We start from the raw sequence: 18894 nt of genomic DNA, 5'->3' as shown, positions 1-18894 counted from the left end.
TTATATAAACTTTATAGTATTATATACAACAAAATTCGCATCCATTATTAGAAAAGTATAGATACGTACAGAAGTGATAACATACTCGGTACATTAGTTTATTCATACTAATATTACAACTGGGGAAATGTCTGTCTGTTTGTTACCTTTTCACGACGAAACGACTGAACGGATCTGAATGATATTTGACATGAAGATAGATTGTAACACGAGGACGAATATTAGCTATTTTTATCTCAAAAAAGCAGGTGAAGTCAAAGGAAACGGCTAGTTTTTTTAAGGGGTAATTATAGAATACTCACCCGCCTGCGGTAACGGTTTACGGGTTACGGGGAACCAGTGGAGGATGATAAGATGAGCATGAGGCTAGGTCACTTAGTCCATTATGACAAAATTACCAGGAATTTATCACGATGGTATCCAAGTGAAACCGCGTTGAGGTAAACCTGACATAGTACATAGCTAGCAATGAGGTCACCAGTCCTCATTACTAACAATCCCCTATTCCCCCGGAAACGGCTAGAAAGACATGTCAAGTCTTTGTTAATCCCAAAATATAGATTTGTGGGTGTATGTATAATATACATACATATACATCTTATGCGATCGATTGCATACATATAATGTGTACGTATATAAGCGGAAGTTGACAATCATGAAGGTTTGCTGGACTGTATAGTGCATGTATAGTAGGTACCATCGAGTGATCCATTTTATATTCAGAGTCTTTCTTATTTTTTTTAGTAATAACAGGAAAAACAATCTGTTTTAGCGAAAAGAATCGAATCTTATCAAATTGTAGATTAACCGCGTTATTCATAAAACTATTAAACGCCTACTAACATTATCTTGTCTATTCAAGTACTTGTACTGAATACTAGTTAACGAGTTTCTAGATGAAGTCTTTTTTTAAAAAGGAAGATCAATCTAAAAGTTCATTCTAACCGCAACGATTGATAGTGGCATACTGCCCTATGTTCCTCTCCGACCAAAATGATTACTAATAAACCGAAAATTAGAAGAACAGAGGTAACAGATAATAAACCAAGAGAATTACTTTCACGATTATAATGCAGTAAGAATTACGTGTTATTATAAATAAAAGTTAATATAATAAACTTACCGTAATTTTATGTATGTTGTGCCAAATCCAAAGAGAAATAAATAATGTGTAAATATAATTGTTATCATCTGATTATGTAATATTTTCTATGCGATATTACGAAACCAATTACGAAAACACTAAAGAATAATTTGAAAAACGGTAGGCAACACAATTTTAATTTTGTATTGTATGTGAAGGTAACGCAGACAACAAGAACCCACTGATGCAAAATACAGATAAGTTATCGAAGGCGTCATTGTCTTCACAACAATCAACGTTATCTGTTCTGATAACAGGTCGGTATCGGCGGCTTATCAGAAATTGACTTGTAAGTTAAATGGTTTATTATAAAAATAAAGGAAAAAATTGAGGGCAATGAATTATGACATTATACACCCGCCTGATAGTCTGGCGGAGCTCTATAGAAAAATGATAGGAAGAGACTGAAATCAGAGGAGTTAGCACTTGTGGCGGATTTATCAAGAATTTACAACGATAGTTTTGAAGGACCTCCTGTAGTAAATACATTGCTGGTAATAAAACTATTATTTTCCATTACACAATCTACTCCCTCCCGCTATTTAGATCATTCGGAATTCGAATGTGACGGAAAAAATTTATAGAACGTAGTGCATCTATTTCTTATTGAGGGGTCATTGTCATCCATGGCTAAAAAGACCGTTAGTTATGATAGTCAATAAATGTCACCCTGTCCGCCAGCTTTTAGAGTATCATAACATGTAAATATTATCGTAAAAGCGGAAGTATACATGCTGATACCATACAAAGGATTATAATACTGTCTGATTGTATTATTCAAATTCAGTGTAGCGACTATTTCAAGGACAAAGGAAGACATACTGTTCGCACCGTATGATAACGACTATGCGTGTCGGTGCATAGCGTTGATATTGTTTGCACTGATAGCTAGGTAGCACTAGATATAGGTCACATTTCTAGTATCCGACTGAAATTTGATTATGCATGACTAGCAGTATTGACAGACACGAAACTGCCTACATGATTTAGAGAAAATATAGGATATGATCTTATGAATATAAATGGACAAAAAACATTACAGAATGGCACCTAAGATATATAAGAAGCAGAGGCAAACCAATTGAAAGATGGGAAGAGGGTATTAGGGTCGTAGCAGGAAAAATTTGGACTCAAAGAGCAAAGGAAAGCCTATGTCACATCACAACAAACTGTTAACATTCAAAAGGAAAAAATCAAGTTGCGCAAAATATATGTATAGTTAGAAAAAAATGGATTCTTGAAAGTTAAAAGTATAAAGGCTATTATTAATATTAGGATATCTGTTCACTGATTTATTTTCGGAACTCTAAGAGGTTTTTCGTGATACACTTTCACGCAAAAACATCCATATTCACAAAATTTCGTGCCGTATTATTACTAGGATGAATATACTACACATTTATAGGATAACACCTCATCTATGTACATACTAAAGGAAGTTTAAAATTAACTTCAATACCTATTATACAAGAGACAGCAGCATATGAATAAAGTATGCCGGCCGGTGCAGTGACATAACGCAATAGATAATACGACAGTTTTGCGACACCCGCCCATAAATGTGGCGTAACTGCGTTATGTTAACAATCAGCTTCCGCCATAAGGGCCAGGGCTAGGCTCAGGTGTGTTAGGCCAATTCGCTATTAAATTTCTGTAGTAAAAGATTTTATATACAAAATATGTTTCTAAATTCTCACCTATTTCAAAAACAAGTTAAGTATGAAATTCCCTATTTTTTTGTATATCATGGACTCACCAATTATCAATATGGCTGGAACCAGCAGGCTAAAAGCATGTAGGTAAAAGATGGTTCTATGACATTAAAGAAATAGCATGAGAAAATTGGATGAATGTAGCTAAAACACAAAATTATGGATTAAGAAACCAAATTATTTAAAGTCGAAACATATATTTAAAATTGTAATTATAAGGGAAAATAAAGGTTAAATAAATAAATATAGAATTTTACACAATATACCTATGATTAATCTATTTTGTAGGAGATCTTTAGGTGATTATTTTTACAATAGATATGAATTAGATTCATATGGTATGGTATAGTATCAATAGTCAAATATGGTTTCAATTTCACGAAGATATCTTGAATAGGTGACTGTGAAAAAAATAATTTCATTAAAGGGAAGTCACCTCATTATTCCCTTACTATAGAGTTTAGGGGTGTGAGATTGAGTGTATAACTATTTGACATGAACAATAATAAATAGAAGTTAAGAACCCTTCATCAGACTCGAGTTTAGTTTCCATATGCTTAACCCTCTAGATCCTTTAAGACATATTACAGAGATTTTACTATAGCTATCTAAATGACTAACAATGAATCAAGACCAGGTAGGTATTGGACCTACTTTGGCAAATGCGAAAGAATTTCCATAGCCTACGTGGTAATACCATAGGGTAAACACCCTAGGCGGCAAGAAATCATAAGCCCTGATAATAATAAAATAATAGTCTCCTAAGACAGTGGGTTCAAGGGCGATTTTCCTCAAGCAAAAAGTTAGTTACTGTACCTACCTGAAATTTCTCGAACTGTTCTCGCTCCGCCTCCAGGCTGTTCTTTTTCAGCTGGAGTACTCTCGGCAGAGATAACGACGCCATAGATTTCCGATTTAATACACAAATACAAAATTTATGTTAACTGCTACAGTCTGTAGACTGACCGATTTCTTTTACTTTACTTGAATTTTAATACTAGACACTTATACACAAAGTTATCCTTTTAAATAGTTTTCTACAAGTAACGAGGAAATGTATAAAAAAAATATTACCGACAATATAACAAACATGTACAGAAAACAACTTCATTCATAAAATTTTACTATAAAAAAATATACAGGAACAGTCCCTTCGTAAACCACAGAATTTTCTGTGCCAATGTATGCATATTGTAAGTCAAAACACCATCTCTCCTATGGTTTACTGACTTAATGACTGATTTTGAATGACTGCACCATAAAGACTTTTCTGTTCCACTTTGTTGGGCGATGATTACTACAGCTACTCCTAAAACCGCTGCCTCGTTGTGCTGTAGACATTTCTAACTACTACAAGATTTTGAGTTCACATCTACTTAATTTTGTCTTTACTAAAGATTTATGTTATTGCTTCAGAAAAGAGATATAGATTATAAAGCTTGTTAGACTTAAAACTTTAACATACTGCAATATCTTATAGATGTTAGAGTTTTAAGGTTAATAATAAGCTTTAGTGTTAATATAGATGATATGTATAGTATCCTTATATAAGTTCGCAAATGGCCTTAAAGCTTCACCGAACTATAAGGGCGCTCAAAACCCGTAGAAAGACTTATGGAGCGGCTGCAGGCCGACTCCTACATGTGATATACGATTTTAGTCTGTGTGCACAGTTCAGTGAATGAACCTCCGTTCAAGTCATCGTAATTTTTAGTAGTCGTGTATTATTTTTATGCTAAATAAAGCGTTTGATTGCTACGGCGCATGTTCCTTTATCTATGACTATGTTCGATCAGTCGCGATGTCATTCTTTATGTCAATCAATTCAGTCACAGTCAGTGGGACGCCAGATAATTTCCACCTGTTTTCAAGATCCTTCCTTTATAAGTTTGATTTTATTTTATTTTAGTATATTCGTTTATTGAAATGCAAAAATGAAATAATCTTATTTTTGATGAGAATAATAAAATTTCGTTTAAAATACATTTTACTTTCTAATATTTTAATTAAAATATCTAATATTAATCTGAATAAATATTAACAAACAATGGAATTTCTGGAATACAACGATGTTTCTGCCGAGATCAAAGGGAATATGGTAAGATTTCGTACATTGGTTATAATCACATTGTTTTGTTTTCTACAAATTTTACTATGTATAAACCTATGGGCTTTTAGGTTCCAGGCCGGTTGAAAATGACCGATCAGAGTATTGTATTCAAGAACAGTAAAACCGGTAAAGTGGAGCAGATATCTGCTAATGACATCGAGTTAGTTAATTTTCAAAAGTTCATTGGTTCCTGGGGCTTGCGAGTATTTATGAAGAATGGCACTCTTCACAGATATGGTGGCTTTAAAGATGGAGTAAGTATTAAAGTGTATCTTGATAAAAAATATAGTCATTTAGTAACAAATACTGAATAAGACCTACATATCCCTATATAAGTCCTCCTAATATTATACATAATAAAGTTTATAAGGATGGATGGATGGATGGTCATTTGTTACTTACAAAACCAAACTTCTGACGCACTTAAAACTAAATGTGGTTAACACACAGAAAGTACATAACCTGTATAAACACAGAATATATTTTACCTAATTTAATATAATTAAATTAATAATTTATTGGTTGCCCAAAACATTCCTACTTCTTGTAACGAAGGTTACACCAAACCTTCGTTTTCTGAGTACTTGCCTAGATTTTGTTTAGAAACCAAAGTAAATGCAAAATTTGTAGTAGTGAAGTTCACATTTTATTATGTGTATATATTAAGGGTTGGCAACGCACATGTGACACCCCTGGTGTTTCAGGCTTCCATAGGCTATGGTAACCATTTACCAACAGATGGGCCGTATGCCTTGTTGCCACCATAGTAGTATAAAAAAAAATGCAAATACATTTTTAGTATGCATTTCCTTGAATCCTCACTCATTCTTTTTAGGTTTAGGCATATTATTTGATACTTGTGGTCTTACACAATGTAGCATAATTTATTTTTAGCATATTTTATTGTTTGAAGACATAAAGTTTGTTGTACTTTGGAGATTTTTTAATTTAAATATATTAAATAATTAATTATCACAAATTTAATTTTGGAGTCATTATATCAGATTGATCATAAAAGGCATGAAATAAGTAATATGACATTACACTAATTTTACTCTATATTCAGGAACAAGAAAAAGTAGCAAAATTTTTTAAAAATAACTACCACAAAGACATGTTAGAGAAGGAGCTTTCCTTAAAGGGATGGAACTGGGGTACAGCAAAGTTTAATGGTGCAGTCTTAAGCTTCAATGTGGGATCCAATACAGCATTTGAAATCCCTTTACATTATGTCTCCCAATGTAACACAGGCAAGAATGAGGTTACACTGGAGTTTCATCAGGTAATACAAATTTATAAATCCATACCAATGTTGTAAATGTAAAACCATCTGGCTGTTTTTCACTTCTCTACCTTATGCATATAGAATAAAATCCAAAAAAATAGTAAGATTAAATTAGAGAATTTGCTAAAATTACAAAGAAGACTTCATCAGTCAGTCTCTATGTACAAAATTTTATTGTAAATGTAATTTAACTATGATTTAAGTTTAATTATGATTTAACAAATATCTTAATATTGTATTCTCAGACTCATTTATTTATATTTTCAGAATGATGACACTCCAATCTCTCTTATGGAGGTGCGCTTCCATATTCCAACGAATGAGCTGGCAGGTGACATGGATGCCGTAGAGGCGTTCCACCAACAAGTCATGAACAAAGCCAGTGTCATCTCAGTTTCTGGTGATGCCATAGCTATATTTAGGGAATTACAGTGTCTCACACCTCGGTTAGCATTTTATTTACTTTGTTAGCAAAGTAGGTTTATTAGAAGTTTTAGCCATTCATTAAAAAAGGAATGTGCTGCCCAACCAACTGAAAGTCCTCAACAACATATGTCACTGGTAGGTACTGGAACCCGATGACTAATCAGGACCACCTAAAGAGATGATGATTCTGCTGGGAATCACATTCTACCTGCGACATAACTTTTACTACATTATACACTATGAAATCATAGTTTTTGATAGAAAAGCAGTTATCATAACATTGACATTGCACAATATTTTTTTATCTTAAGCAATAATTTTATATAGGAATTCGTTTTGTTATATTTGTTGTTAATTAGTATTTTATAAAGAAATATATAAAAATATTCTTATTATTAACTCTATATTTAGTAAGTTCAAGTACAAACAATATCTCCCATGTATTATTTAGTCCATTTAAACTGTACTACTTAGAAAAGAGAAGTTATCCTAAAATTTCATATCAATATCATTATTATGAGTAGACCCATTAACCAATTCCAAATAAAACAAATGCTGCTCATGTAGTTACTTCTTTGAAGGAGCCCTCCATTTTGATATTAGTCTAATTTGTCTATGATTTCGATTTTGGTTTGCCGAGTCTGGGCCAGGACTTAATTGTAGTTGACAACCCAGTGTCGGGGGTAGGATGTGCAATTTTTTAACTACTTCTATTTCTTCTGAATTGTATTAGATAGAAGTGAGAATGCGGTGCCGCTAGCATTATTCAGTTATAAAATTTACAGTTGGACAAGTTAAAAAAATCAAATTTCCAACTAATACAAGCATTTAATTTTTTAATGTAATGACATAAGAATGTTTATAATAATTATAATACAATCATTATGCATACTGCGAAATGTATTTTTTTTTTGTTACAGTGGTCGCTACGATATCAAAGTATTTCAAACATTCTTCCAACTGCACGGTAAAACATTTGATTACAAGATTCCAATGTCCACTGTACTTCGCCTGTTCCTGCTGCCGCATAAGGATACTCGCCAAATGTTCTTTGTGGTGTCTCTCGATCCACCCATCAAACAAGGTCAGACGAGGTATCATTACCTGGTATTATTGTTTGGTATTGAAGAAGAAACAAGTTTAGAACTGCCATTCACAGAGTAAGTATAATTACATAAATAATCTATTTATTCTGTTCTTAGAGTGTATTTTTAAATAATTTAAAATACTCAGCATATATTTTGTTATGTCATAAAGTATAAATATAAACTATATTATACTTTTATTTGCTTTACAGGGAAGAATTGAAAGATAAGTATGATGGGAAGATTACAAAAGAGTTATCAGGGCCCACTTATGAAGTTTTGGCGAAAATTATGAAGGTCATCATAAATAGAAGAGTTACAGGGCCTGGTGATTTCTTAGGGTATGTATCCACCAAAGCATTTGCTTGTAAATACCTGTTACATGGGATACCATGTAACAGGTTTACAAGCAAATGTTTACAAAATTATTTTTTGATGAAAACTTTTAAAAAAGTAACAAAGGATTATTTATTTATTAACAGCTAGTATTTTATGGTAATTTATATATGTATGTATTTATTTCTATTTACGTATATTTTATATGCTCACTGTGTAATTTAGATTATTAAATTTTTGAAATAAAATTCAGTAAAAGAAAGTTATAATGAATTGATATAAAAATATATTTATGTTTTCCAGGCACCACAAAACACCAGCGATAGCTTGCTCTTACAAGGCAGCCGCTGGGTACTTGTACCCATTAGAAAAAGGATTTATCTACGTACACAAACCACCTGTACACATACGTTTTGAAGAGATTGCATCTGTCAATTTTGCTCGTGGTGGGGCCTCCTCCACAAAGTAAGTATTTTTTGTTTTATATACCTATCACATATTTAATGCAACCATCATGTCTAAGCATAGAAAAAAATCTCCACTAACTCAAAAAAGGGACAAATGTAACGCAGTTTTCAATTCTGGTTAATTGGAAATTCTAAAATATATTAAATTTTAACCCGACTCAAAATATTTTCTTCTTGGATAACAATATAATCCATATAAATTGTGTCCTATTGTATTAATTTATCTAATCCATACATTATAAATGCCAGTGTGTCTGCCAATTTATTTGCTACCTTTCCCCGAATGAATGTATCCTAATGAAATCTGTCGTGAATATGATACGAATTTTATCACGAGGACGGATTCAGGCTATATTTTATTCATAAAGGATGAATTGGCAGGGTTAGTAATGTAAGTAAAATAATATGCATAATTTTTCACAGATCATTTGACTTTGAAATAGAACTGAAGTCTGGTAGTGTTCACACATTCAGCAGCATAGAAAAGGGCGAGTACGACAAGCTGTTTGATTATATCTCATCCAAGAAATTACACGTAAAGAACACCGGCAAAAATGTAAGTGGGCATGGTACAGAGTTCTGTACAATCACCTTATTTATATACCATGGCATCAGACATGGTCTACATTATATTTAGGGCACATTCAATTTTATGTACACTACTTGAAGAATTATAATTGGTATAACAATCCTTATTTATTAATATAATAATATTGTTGTGACATTAATATGTATATCCTATTTTCTTTCGTATGTAACCACTAACTAGGGACTTCAAGAAGTTTACAGTTGTTTATAGTAATATAAAGCTATAAATGTTAAAATCAAAATAAATAGATTAGTAATAATAATGAAATAGAATTATATGGCAAAACATTTGCCGGATCAGCTTGTAACGTAATAGAATTATTATATTGTAATTAATTTATCTAATACTTAATATTGTTTGTTCCAGGACAAGGCGTTGTACAACGATGACTTCGGCGACTCCGATAACGAGAAGGAACCGGACGCGTACTTGGCGCGCGTGAAGGCCGAGGCCAAGGAACGCGACTCCAACGACAGCGACGGCTCCGACGAGAGCACCGACGAGGACTTCAACCCGGACAAGGCCAGGGAGAGCGACGTTGCCGAGGAGTGAGTACTTTGTTTGTTTGGTCTTTTTACAGGCTTTTTTATTTAGGTCTTGATCAGGGATATTATGGAAATGAAATATCGGATACGTATATAAAATTATATCGGATTATCCGGTAGTTTCGGATAATTTCGGTTACGAATATTAATTATTTAAAGAATTTCAAAAGTAAAATACAAATAGCTAATAAAATGGTTACATAACATATATCAATTAGGCTCCGTCCTTATCCAATATTATCCGAAACTTTTTTTTCGGATTCGGTTACGATTACGAATATTTTTTTATATCGGATATCCGATAGTTTCGATTTCGGTTACGGACCTGAACATCCCTGGTCTAGATAACTTCTGAAAACTTCTCATCTCTTAGCATAGAGTTCTAGGCTAGCTAGACTGCAGATGAGTTTACAGTTTTACAATACGAGAAGTTTACAATGGGAAGCCACTCTACATAACAGCATCATAGGACAGATTTGCTAAAACTCTTTGGACTGATGGTAAATATGCTTGAAGAAAAAAAAATTTGGTAAACAGTATCACCTTGTACATATAGCTTAAGAGTATTTTGTAGGGTGAATGTGTGCATATAATGTCAGTGACATGACAGTGTATATAATATAATTCTATGCACATTTAATTGCTAAGATTTGTAATTTTTTAAGGTATGACACGAATCCGTCATCTTCAGAAGATTCCGATGCATCTGGAGCGTCCAATGACAGCAAAAAGGAAAAGAAAAAAGAGAAGAAACCCAAAAAGACAATCACAATTGTAAGTCTTTATATGTAAAGGTCATTTTATTAATAACTAAAATAGAGAAGATTCCAATTCCTAATTGGAACACATAAATACCATTGACATCATGTGATTATATGTTATTAATGGTGATATTAATGTATATGCTGATGCTTGTTTTTATCTGGTGGGTCTGTAATTGTTTTGACGTTCCGGTTTCAATCAACAATCAAAACTATTTGAAATTATGGTGTAATAATGCATGAACAGTTCGAAAATAAATAAAATCATTACGCCACAACACTTGTAACACATAGGCTTCGTGGTGGATCAGTTATCAGCGATACTTAAACTGTTTTTTTCTTCCTAATTTTTTTTAGTTATAACGAGTATTTTTGATCTTATTCATCACTATCGTTGTGTTGCAGGTTTGATTAGGATAGATAATTGCTAATCAAAAGTAGTAATAAACTATATTGTAGCTGCCGAGAAGTAAATTCAACCTGTCATCTAGATAAAATATGTAAAACTAAAAATTAACTATACATATTGTATAATTACAGTCGGAGGCACCTAGGAAACGCAAAGAGAAGTCCAAAAAACGTGAAAAGGATGTGAATGCACCCAAGCGTCCGGCCACCGCGTTCATGCTGTGGCTGAACGAGAATAGAAAGGGCATTGTAGAAGAAAACCCCGGCATCAAAGTTACTGAGATAGCCAAGAAGGGCGGCGAGCTCTGGCGAGAACTCAAGGATAAGTCGGTCAGTAAATCTATTAACACTGCATTTCTACTAATAATACAATAAAATGTATATTCTCAATTCTGTAATGTAACAAGTATTGTATATACCGAGTTATATGTATGCTGCACACGCATTTATTATTCAATTATTTTCACATAAATAAATTTAAAGGATATTTATTAATTATACAATACAATGTGTATTCTCAATTCTGTATTGTAACTAGTACTGTACATATCAAGTTATATATATGCTGTACACACGTATTGGTCAGGGTTTTTCATTTTTTTAAAGTATAATTATTAAGAAAAAGGTAAAAGAACTTAAAAACTGCTAAAGTCACTTGGTCTGTTTAGTATAAAAGAAAGAATATTCTCTTAATTGACTTCATTCGTCTATCTTAGCTCAAAATTGTTATTATTGTTTTGTATGTATGTAACAAAGTATCCATAGTTTGAAAGTTTAACAAGATAAATAACTATATAACTAATTATACCAAGCAAACTAGTTAACACTCCTCTAAATCAGCAATTTATAGTCTTTGAATATTATGTTGCTTGGTTTATTACATTTTAAGAAGTTATTAAGAAAAATAGAAATTAAATACTTTAAAACTTTCTGTTCATATTTTAGGAGTGGGAAGAGAAAGCAAGTAAAGCCAAAGAAGAATACAACCAAGCGATGAAGAAATACAAAGAGAGTGGTGCGGCAGACGAATTCAAACAGAAGAAAAAGCAAGCGGAAAAGGAAAAGAAAGCAGCAGATAAAAAGAGTAAGCCACCGAGTAAGAAAGCCAAGAATACAAGCGCAGGCTCTGGATCCGGCGGCAAGTTTACTAGTAAAGAGTACATTGAAGACGATTCTAGTTCTTCAGACTCTGACAATGAGAAGAAGAAGGCGGAGAAGCCTAAAGAAGTAAGTTTTGTTTTTACCATTTTTTGGATAAATAATAATAATAACAATATTATCTACTAGCTGTACCCGCGGTTTCACCCGCATGAAAATTATAGTCACTGTGTTATTCTATATGTATGTATAAGCTATATTACTGTAAAATTTCAACAAAATCCGTTTAGTAGTTTTTGCGTGAAAGAGTAACAAACATCCATCCATACTCACAAACTTTCGCATTTATAATATTAATAAGATTACTATTTTTGTGATACATTGGAATGTCCAGTAACTGCTAGGTTACTTTATTTTTTAACTATCTTTACGAATAACTGTCAGATTGCTCTATATTTATCAAACGAGAAACAAATCTTGTTATACCTTACCCTAGATATACAGTATATCTATTTATACATATAATAAAAATGTACTTGAAAGATAGTATGATAGATGCCACTATTGAGATACTTTATCAACTTAAAAGAACCCAAAACATGATTGTTAGAATTTTAGTCTTATAACCTGTGCGTTTGTGAGATTTATTCTCAGAAATTGCTTATCAGTTAAATAGTTTCTAAACTTGTGTGTTTAAACTGGTGAATAATATAAACCATTATACTTTAGTTCCGAAACTTCCAAAATATCTATTACATAAATACATTTTATTTTTAACTATATTTACTGATAAATCGATACATACGATTGCCTTGACAATGTATTACGTATGTATCAGATAAGATCTATAATAATAATAACACGAGACACGCCTTCAATATACTATGTTTATTTAATATGGTTTGGAATTATGATACAATAACTTTTTTCATATTATTATTGGAATGTCAAACACACTGAGGGCCAACATGTTGTTTTGTTGGTAAGAAATCAACCGTCTGCTATATATGAATATCAACTGTAAATGCAGTAGAAAAGCACTACCAAGAAACTCAACGTGTACATTTTTTTATATTATAGTGGTAGTCTTGATTTTTAATTTTATTACCATCGGTATACAATAAAAAAAGCTACATAGATTCGAAGTTGCAGAGTCGGCTAGTATATAAATATTTTGAAGTAGATACCTACTAATGTTTTTTTTTTAATTTTCCTATAGAGTAAAGACACAAAGAAGAGCAAATCTAAGAGTTCGTCGTCGGAGGCCGAGGCATCTTCTGGATCTGGTAACGAGAGCGGCAGCGGTAGCGACTAATACCGGTTTAGTACTTAAGAAGCCTCCTGATTATCAATTGCAACGTCATACAACATACTTTCATCCGAATTATGCGGTCATGTGATCATATGACACATTACTATGCAAATTTCAAAATTTATTTTCATGCTTCGTCTATGTTTTTAGATGAAAATAGTTGAGTGTTGTATGTATTCTTCCTTTTGGTTTCTGTAGTACTTTTTACTATTTTCTCTGTATGTAAAATTTTGTAAATTTTCCAATTTTATCGTAGTACATAACAGTTAAATGTATCATGATAATAAAAATACGCATAATACTCGAAATAAGAACCTATTACACGACCAGCGAAAAGCTATATTTTCAATTTTTTTTAATTGGATTGTTTATGTTATAAATCAGGTATAATATGTTCTTGTGCGATGAAAAACTGTTATCACAAAATGTTTAAAATAAAACCAAATGTTCTACGTATATCTGTATTTATTTATATCATAAAGTCTTTTCTCCAATAATAATGAAAAATAAAGGAATTACAAAAATACAGGCAACGTTGCAATGGTTACACTGAGGAACTTGTTATGTTCAGAAATCTCGTAATGACAAATTAGATTTTAGTTTAGTTGTTAACAATTGGTTGTATACTATATCTAATTATCACAATCTGTAAATATCTGTTATTTCAATATCCGTATTCAGTTATTGGCGAAATGTGAATAATTGTTGATTAATTAATGTCTCCGAATAAATGTAATATTAGTTATTTTTAAACTTTCGTGGTTATTATACGTTATTTATATTATTAACCGGGTTTCAACACAAATAATTTTATGGCAAATAAAGGTATTTAGCTTACTGACGTCACCTAACGTAACTTCAGTCATCTCGTGACCACGGCTAGTGCAACCTAGTCGAAACGTCGATTGAGGTAAATACCTTATTTACCATAAAATTATTCGTGTTAAGATCCGGTTAGTAATATAAATAAATATAACATTGTTTGTAATGTAATATCCAATGTGTTACAATTAATAATCGCCCGTATCAACTGTTGTGATATTTGTATTTCATTCCCGTTATAGGACTAGCATTCCTATTGTTAAATTAGGATATATTCTGCTTTTTTATACGTAGTGAACAGTCTTCGATATATCACACGCGTAATAATAAACTGTATTAATAAAAACTTAATAATTTTATAATAAAGTTAAAGCTGTGAAGTTAATTTCCAAATTTTGATTTTTTAATTAATCCAATTTATTATCCGTTGATATATGATTAAATAAATATTTGGAATTAATTACGTTTTACTTTACGTTTCAACTTAACTGATTATATGAAGATACATTTATTTCCCTGGTATCTTTGTTTTATTTTTAAATAACAATTCAGCCTGTACAGATTGTTTGATGAATATGCCACTTAAAAAAAGCAGAATATACATAGTTTTAAATTAAAAGCCACGTGATTAGAGTACGAACAGCATATGCTCTTTATAAATACCATATTGGTCGACACAAACCGAATTGTAAGTACACGACCGTAGAAACTTAGCAAATGCCCTAATAATACATGCACTTCATTATTAAAAGTTGAATTTTAAATATTCATAATTTCATTATCACCCTACTCATAATCGATAATGAAACTCGAAAACTGACGAAGTCTGTATAAAATAATAGGAACTGAATAAATAACTTTATAGTAAAGTAACAATTGTCAGAATCTGCCAATCGATGTATTAACTGTATTTATTCCAAAGCACTGCAATTTCATATATTCATTATTAGCTTTGTCAGAATACATATTAGCGTTCAGTCATTTGAATTGTAGAATACCCGTGAAATTGAATTATTTCCACCAAGAAGCAAAATAAAAATATATTTACATCCAATTTTTTCATACTAAATAGATCACGTGATTGCTTTTTCATCCGGTGAAGCTGTAAAAGCTGTAAAAAGCTACGGCCAACAGCAGTAGAATAATTCTAAAAAAACGTGACCGCGCAGTAGTAAAAATAATTTTAAATATAGAATTAGAAGGTTAGTTAAAACATGCCACTATTTCAACTATGCTTCAAAGTTTCAATAATCTAATTTATACACTTCTCATTCATATACAGCAGGACAACGGTAATAATATGTGTGGCCATTTGCCAGCTATTGGAAACAAATTGACGCTATTACATGACGCTCTGCTTTGTCCTTTACTCTCGTGGCTATTAGAGTCTTAAGTTGTAAATATATTGTCTTAAGGTTTCTAAAATTATGTTAATATCAATATAATAATACAATTTTTTAATAATATATTTGTTATCATGAAAATCTCCACTTATGCACAAGTACTTAAAATGTTTTACGTTATTTTTTTTTACATGCAGCGTGTATAGGAAAAACGCGCCTTAAATTTTTTAAGGAAGGCTCTCAACTAATATTGTCTACAGACCATTTTCTTGTTTTATAATTAAACAAATACTGAAGTTATCATTTTAGCTCTGTATCGGGCATATATATAGGCACAGACTGCCTGAAAGCGGAATGACTGACCACATTAAGTTAGGTTTTTTCTACAAATAAAAAAAAAGTTACCTGATAATAACCTGTACGGCTTCATTGGAACTATGTTTACTTTTTTATTTATTAGTTGTATACGTGATAGCAAATATACCAGTCCAATAAATTACTTCAATAGGTCCACTATCTTATCAATGTACGATTTTTTTTGTATCAGCTTCTGTTTTTCTCTATTATGTCAGAAATACCATAATATAGCTAATAATTTTTTTATTGTATACATGACCTAGGGTCTTACGCATCAGTTTTATCTGCTGGATCGGTTAAATTATTGAATGGTATTTTTTTTATTTGCTGTTTATGTCTCTATGTTTCATGATAATAAAGGCCCTGAGTCATTCAGATAAGCTACGATATTCAATGTTAATTTTAAGTATTAAAAAAATAAACGTTTTGTATAATAATAGTATTGTTTTTATGTCAACTGTTTAATTACGAAATAAACTAATTCGGGGACTATCCGTTAGTTTGTCTATGTATCTATAATTCTATATTCACGCCTTGTTCCTTATGGGGTAGGTAAAATAAAATAAATATCAAAGATCTATGCCCTAATAAAAGATGTTATGTCTAAAAATATTATAGATTATAAATAAGTTTTTAAGCAAAAATTTGATAAAAATACTTCTATGTATATATGGATAGTATAGTCGCAGCTACGATATTGTAAAGCAAAATTATAAATAATAAAATACGCATAGAATAACGGTCACCGTTTTGCGCCCTTTTTAGGGCTCCGGCTTCCCCATTGTGTTCGCACAAATAGCGTGTATGGCGTCGCCTCGGCTTGCGGTAGGTTAGGGTAAGTAGGTAGATACTTATTATTACAGACACCGGTTATAACATAACGTGGTGTTTTTTACGTTTTAAATAGACGCTTGCTTTAATAATGTCTAACATTTAGAAATTAAAATTACTTATTTCAAATTAGTAGCGTAACTATTTATTGCACAATTAAACACATTTGTTTTTTATTAATGGATCTCTTCATTTATAGAAAAGTATGAGTACGATAAAACAAATTGTTTTATCAAGAAATGAAGCAACTCAGTACCGACTTCTTTCTTATTATTTTTTCTATAAAGAATAATAATTATAAATCCAAAGCTAAGCGGAGCTTATATTATATTTTTAAAATACATACTCCACAGACAATCATACTGATTAATATAAATGTGTGCATGAATCGAACTGTGTGTAGGAATCGAACCCACAACCATCGCTAGTAAAGCAGTGTGCTTCATCACTAGACATCATTTTAAGATTGATATCTATGGGGCCGTCAATGCAAGAATATTCTAATGATAAGGAAGAAATCCTCACATTTGTAAATACCTACACATTTTAAAAACCACGGTACATAATAATAACTAGAATAAAATGGTAAAAATATGTTACATATCTTCCATATATAGATAACAGTCGGTGGAATCATAATTCGCAAGTACCTATACAAGTTAAATATACGGGTTCAAATCATAACAATTAACGATAACCTATCTCGCAGTCCTCGTAATGCATTGTGTTCTGTGCTATAAATAATAATTATATTCGTCGATTTTGTGCACACATTGAAATCATGTAAATTACTTAAAGGTATAATAAATGATACTACTTAATTAGTAATAATATAATACCTAAATATTTAATCCTTATTTACTTTCAAAAGGATTTCATTCTGTCAGTACCCAAGTAATTTTTATAAATGTGCTTTGTTACAGATTTTGTAAATGATGTAATTTACACGTCAATTGTACTCATTATTTCGCTATCGTTATGAACTATCCTTAATAAAAGTTGTAATGTGATACTTTACGTTTACTAGCCTATGCCTTCTGATAATAAAGAGCACCTCTAACAAACGAGAAAATGTGTATGTTCCGTAGATATTCCATGAGTAAGTATACCGGTAAGAGCATACATATGTGAAAGGGGATTGTTAGTAATGTTGAATAATAACTCCATTACTAGCAGTGTACTGTCAGGTTGACCTCCACCCGGTTCCCCCTAGAAACCAGCAAAATAAATTCCTGGTGAATCTGCCACGATGAACTAACTTACCTGACCTTATGCTCATCTTATCATCCTTTCCCTGCACACACTACCGCCAGCGTAAACCGTTAGCACAGGCGGATGCACAATTCCATTATCACCAAGTTAAAATAAACAGCATACATCTCAGTATGTATACGTATATGTACATATATATTTGAATGTTTATAACCCGCTACATTCACACCCAGCCACGATGTTGAAATTTGATATTAACTTCAGTTATAACGAAATTAGTTTGGAACTAGAACAACTACACGGCTGTAGTATTTAACTGTCAATATAAAAATCATCATCAACATACTTTCAGAATTAGAGCAGTTTAATAAATAATAGGTACTTGATAAAAAAGAAAGATGTTGACAAAATAACTAAATTAGCATCATACTGTATATATACGTATTTTACACCAACAAGGATATACTAAATTACTGATGTCAATTTCGCATCCATTTTAGAACACGATGCGCTGAGGGAATAGGATCAAATCAAAATGTAAAATCAACACACCAACTTAATTTATTTTATAGACTGACGATCAGAGAAAGTAATATTAGTTCTTTGGATCTGCCTTTCATGTTAGTGGATTACCTACTAATGTACGGGTAAGTATTATATCATTTTGCCTTGGATTGAAACAAGATAAAAAATCTGCTGTAACACACAGGTAGGTATATTTATTTAATTAAAAAAAAACCGTCAATGTCATATCCATATACTAAATATTAGTAATCGAATGCCGAGATTATTAAAATTCCTATCATTAGCAGAGTCACGCAATAATTTGTAAACAGTCAATTAATTGGCAATATGTAAAATGTTTGCGATGTCAAAATATCACTGCGACAAAAAACTGAAGTATTCAGAGATTAAAGTGACAATTAGGTCATGTTATATAGCTCATAAGTAAATGTCCTTGTTACAAAATGAAACATGCTTGTCTTTACCGTTAAAAGTAGGTATACTGGCAGCTGACTGGCAACATTGGACTTTGGAAGAACTTTGCTAG

General features: G+C 31.7%; 2 protein-coding genes across 2 annotated transcripts in view; one reads left to right on the top strand and one right to left on the bottom strand.

Moving 5' to 3' along the window:
* Window positions 1-4024, bottom strand: part of LOC131846676 (huntingtin-interacting protein 1) — a 34623-nt gene extending 30599 nt beyond the window's left edge. The window contains exon 1 of the mRNA XM_059196018.1: window positions 3677-4024. Within this exon, the coding sequence (XP_059052001.1) occupies window positions 3677-3760 (84 nt within the window). The 5' untranslated portion in view covers window positions 3761-4024. The remainder of the gene's footprint in view (window positions 1-3676) is intronic.
* A 689-nt stretch (window positions 4025-4713) lies between these two features.
* On the top strand, window positions 4714-13332 carry LOC131846668 (FACT complex subunit Ssrp1). The gene is made up of 13 exons (XM_059196009.1): window positions 4714-4954; window positions 5035-5220; window positions 6033-6248; window positions 6519-6697; window positions 7598-7837; window positions 7975-8103; window positions 8402-8563; window positions 8989-9121; window positions 9521-9702; window positions 10365-10473; window positions 11001-11198; window positions 11814-12095; window positions 13186-13332. The coding sequence occupies exons 1-13, from the start codon at window positions 4904-4906 to the stop codon at window positions 13279-13281; spliced, it is 2163 nt and encodes a 720-aa protein (XP_059051992.1). The 5' UTR covers window positions 4714-4903; the 3' UTR covers window positions 13282-13332.
* Window positions 13333-18894: the final 5562 nt, after the last annotated feature.

This window comes from Achroia grisella, unplaced genomic scaffold (genome assembly GCF_030625045.1).
Source record: "Achroia grisella isolate CSIRO2021 unplaced genomic scaffold, CSIRO_AGI_Agris_v1 utg512, whole genome shotgun sequence".
Taxonomy (NCBI): Eukaryota; Metazoa; Arthropoda; class Insecta; order Lepidoptera; family Pyralidae; genus Achroia; species Achroia grisella.
The sequence above is the reverse complement of the archived record's forward strand: the minus strand, read 5'-3'. Positions and strand labels throughout refer to the sequence as shown.

What these genes read in the sequence shown, in the direction of transcription:
- LOC131846668 (XM_059196009.1), top strand. Translation starts at nt 4,904, where the DNA reads ATGGAATTTCTGGAATACAACGATGTTTCTGCCGAGATCAAAGGGAAT. An exon ending in CCGAGATCAAAGGGAATATG is followed by an intron (nt 4,955 to 5,034) that starts GTAAGATTTCGT and finishes ATGGGCTTTTAG; the next exon opens with GTTCCAGGCCGGTTGAAAAT. An exon ending in TAAAGAACACCGGCAAAAAT is followed by an intron (nt 9,122 to 9,520) that starts GTAAGTGGGCAT and finishes TGTTTGTTCCAG; the next exon opens with GACAAGGCGTTGTACAACGA.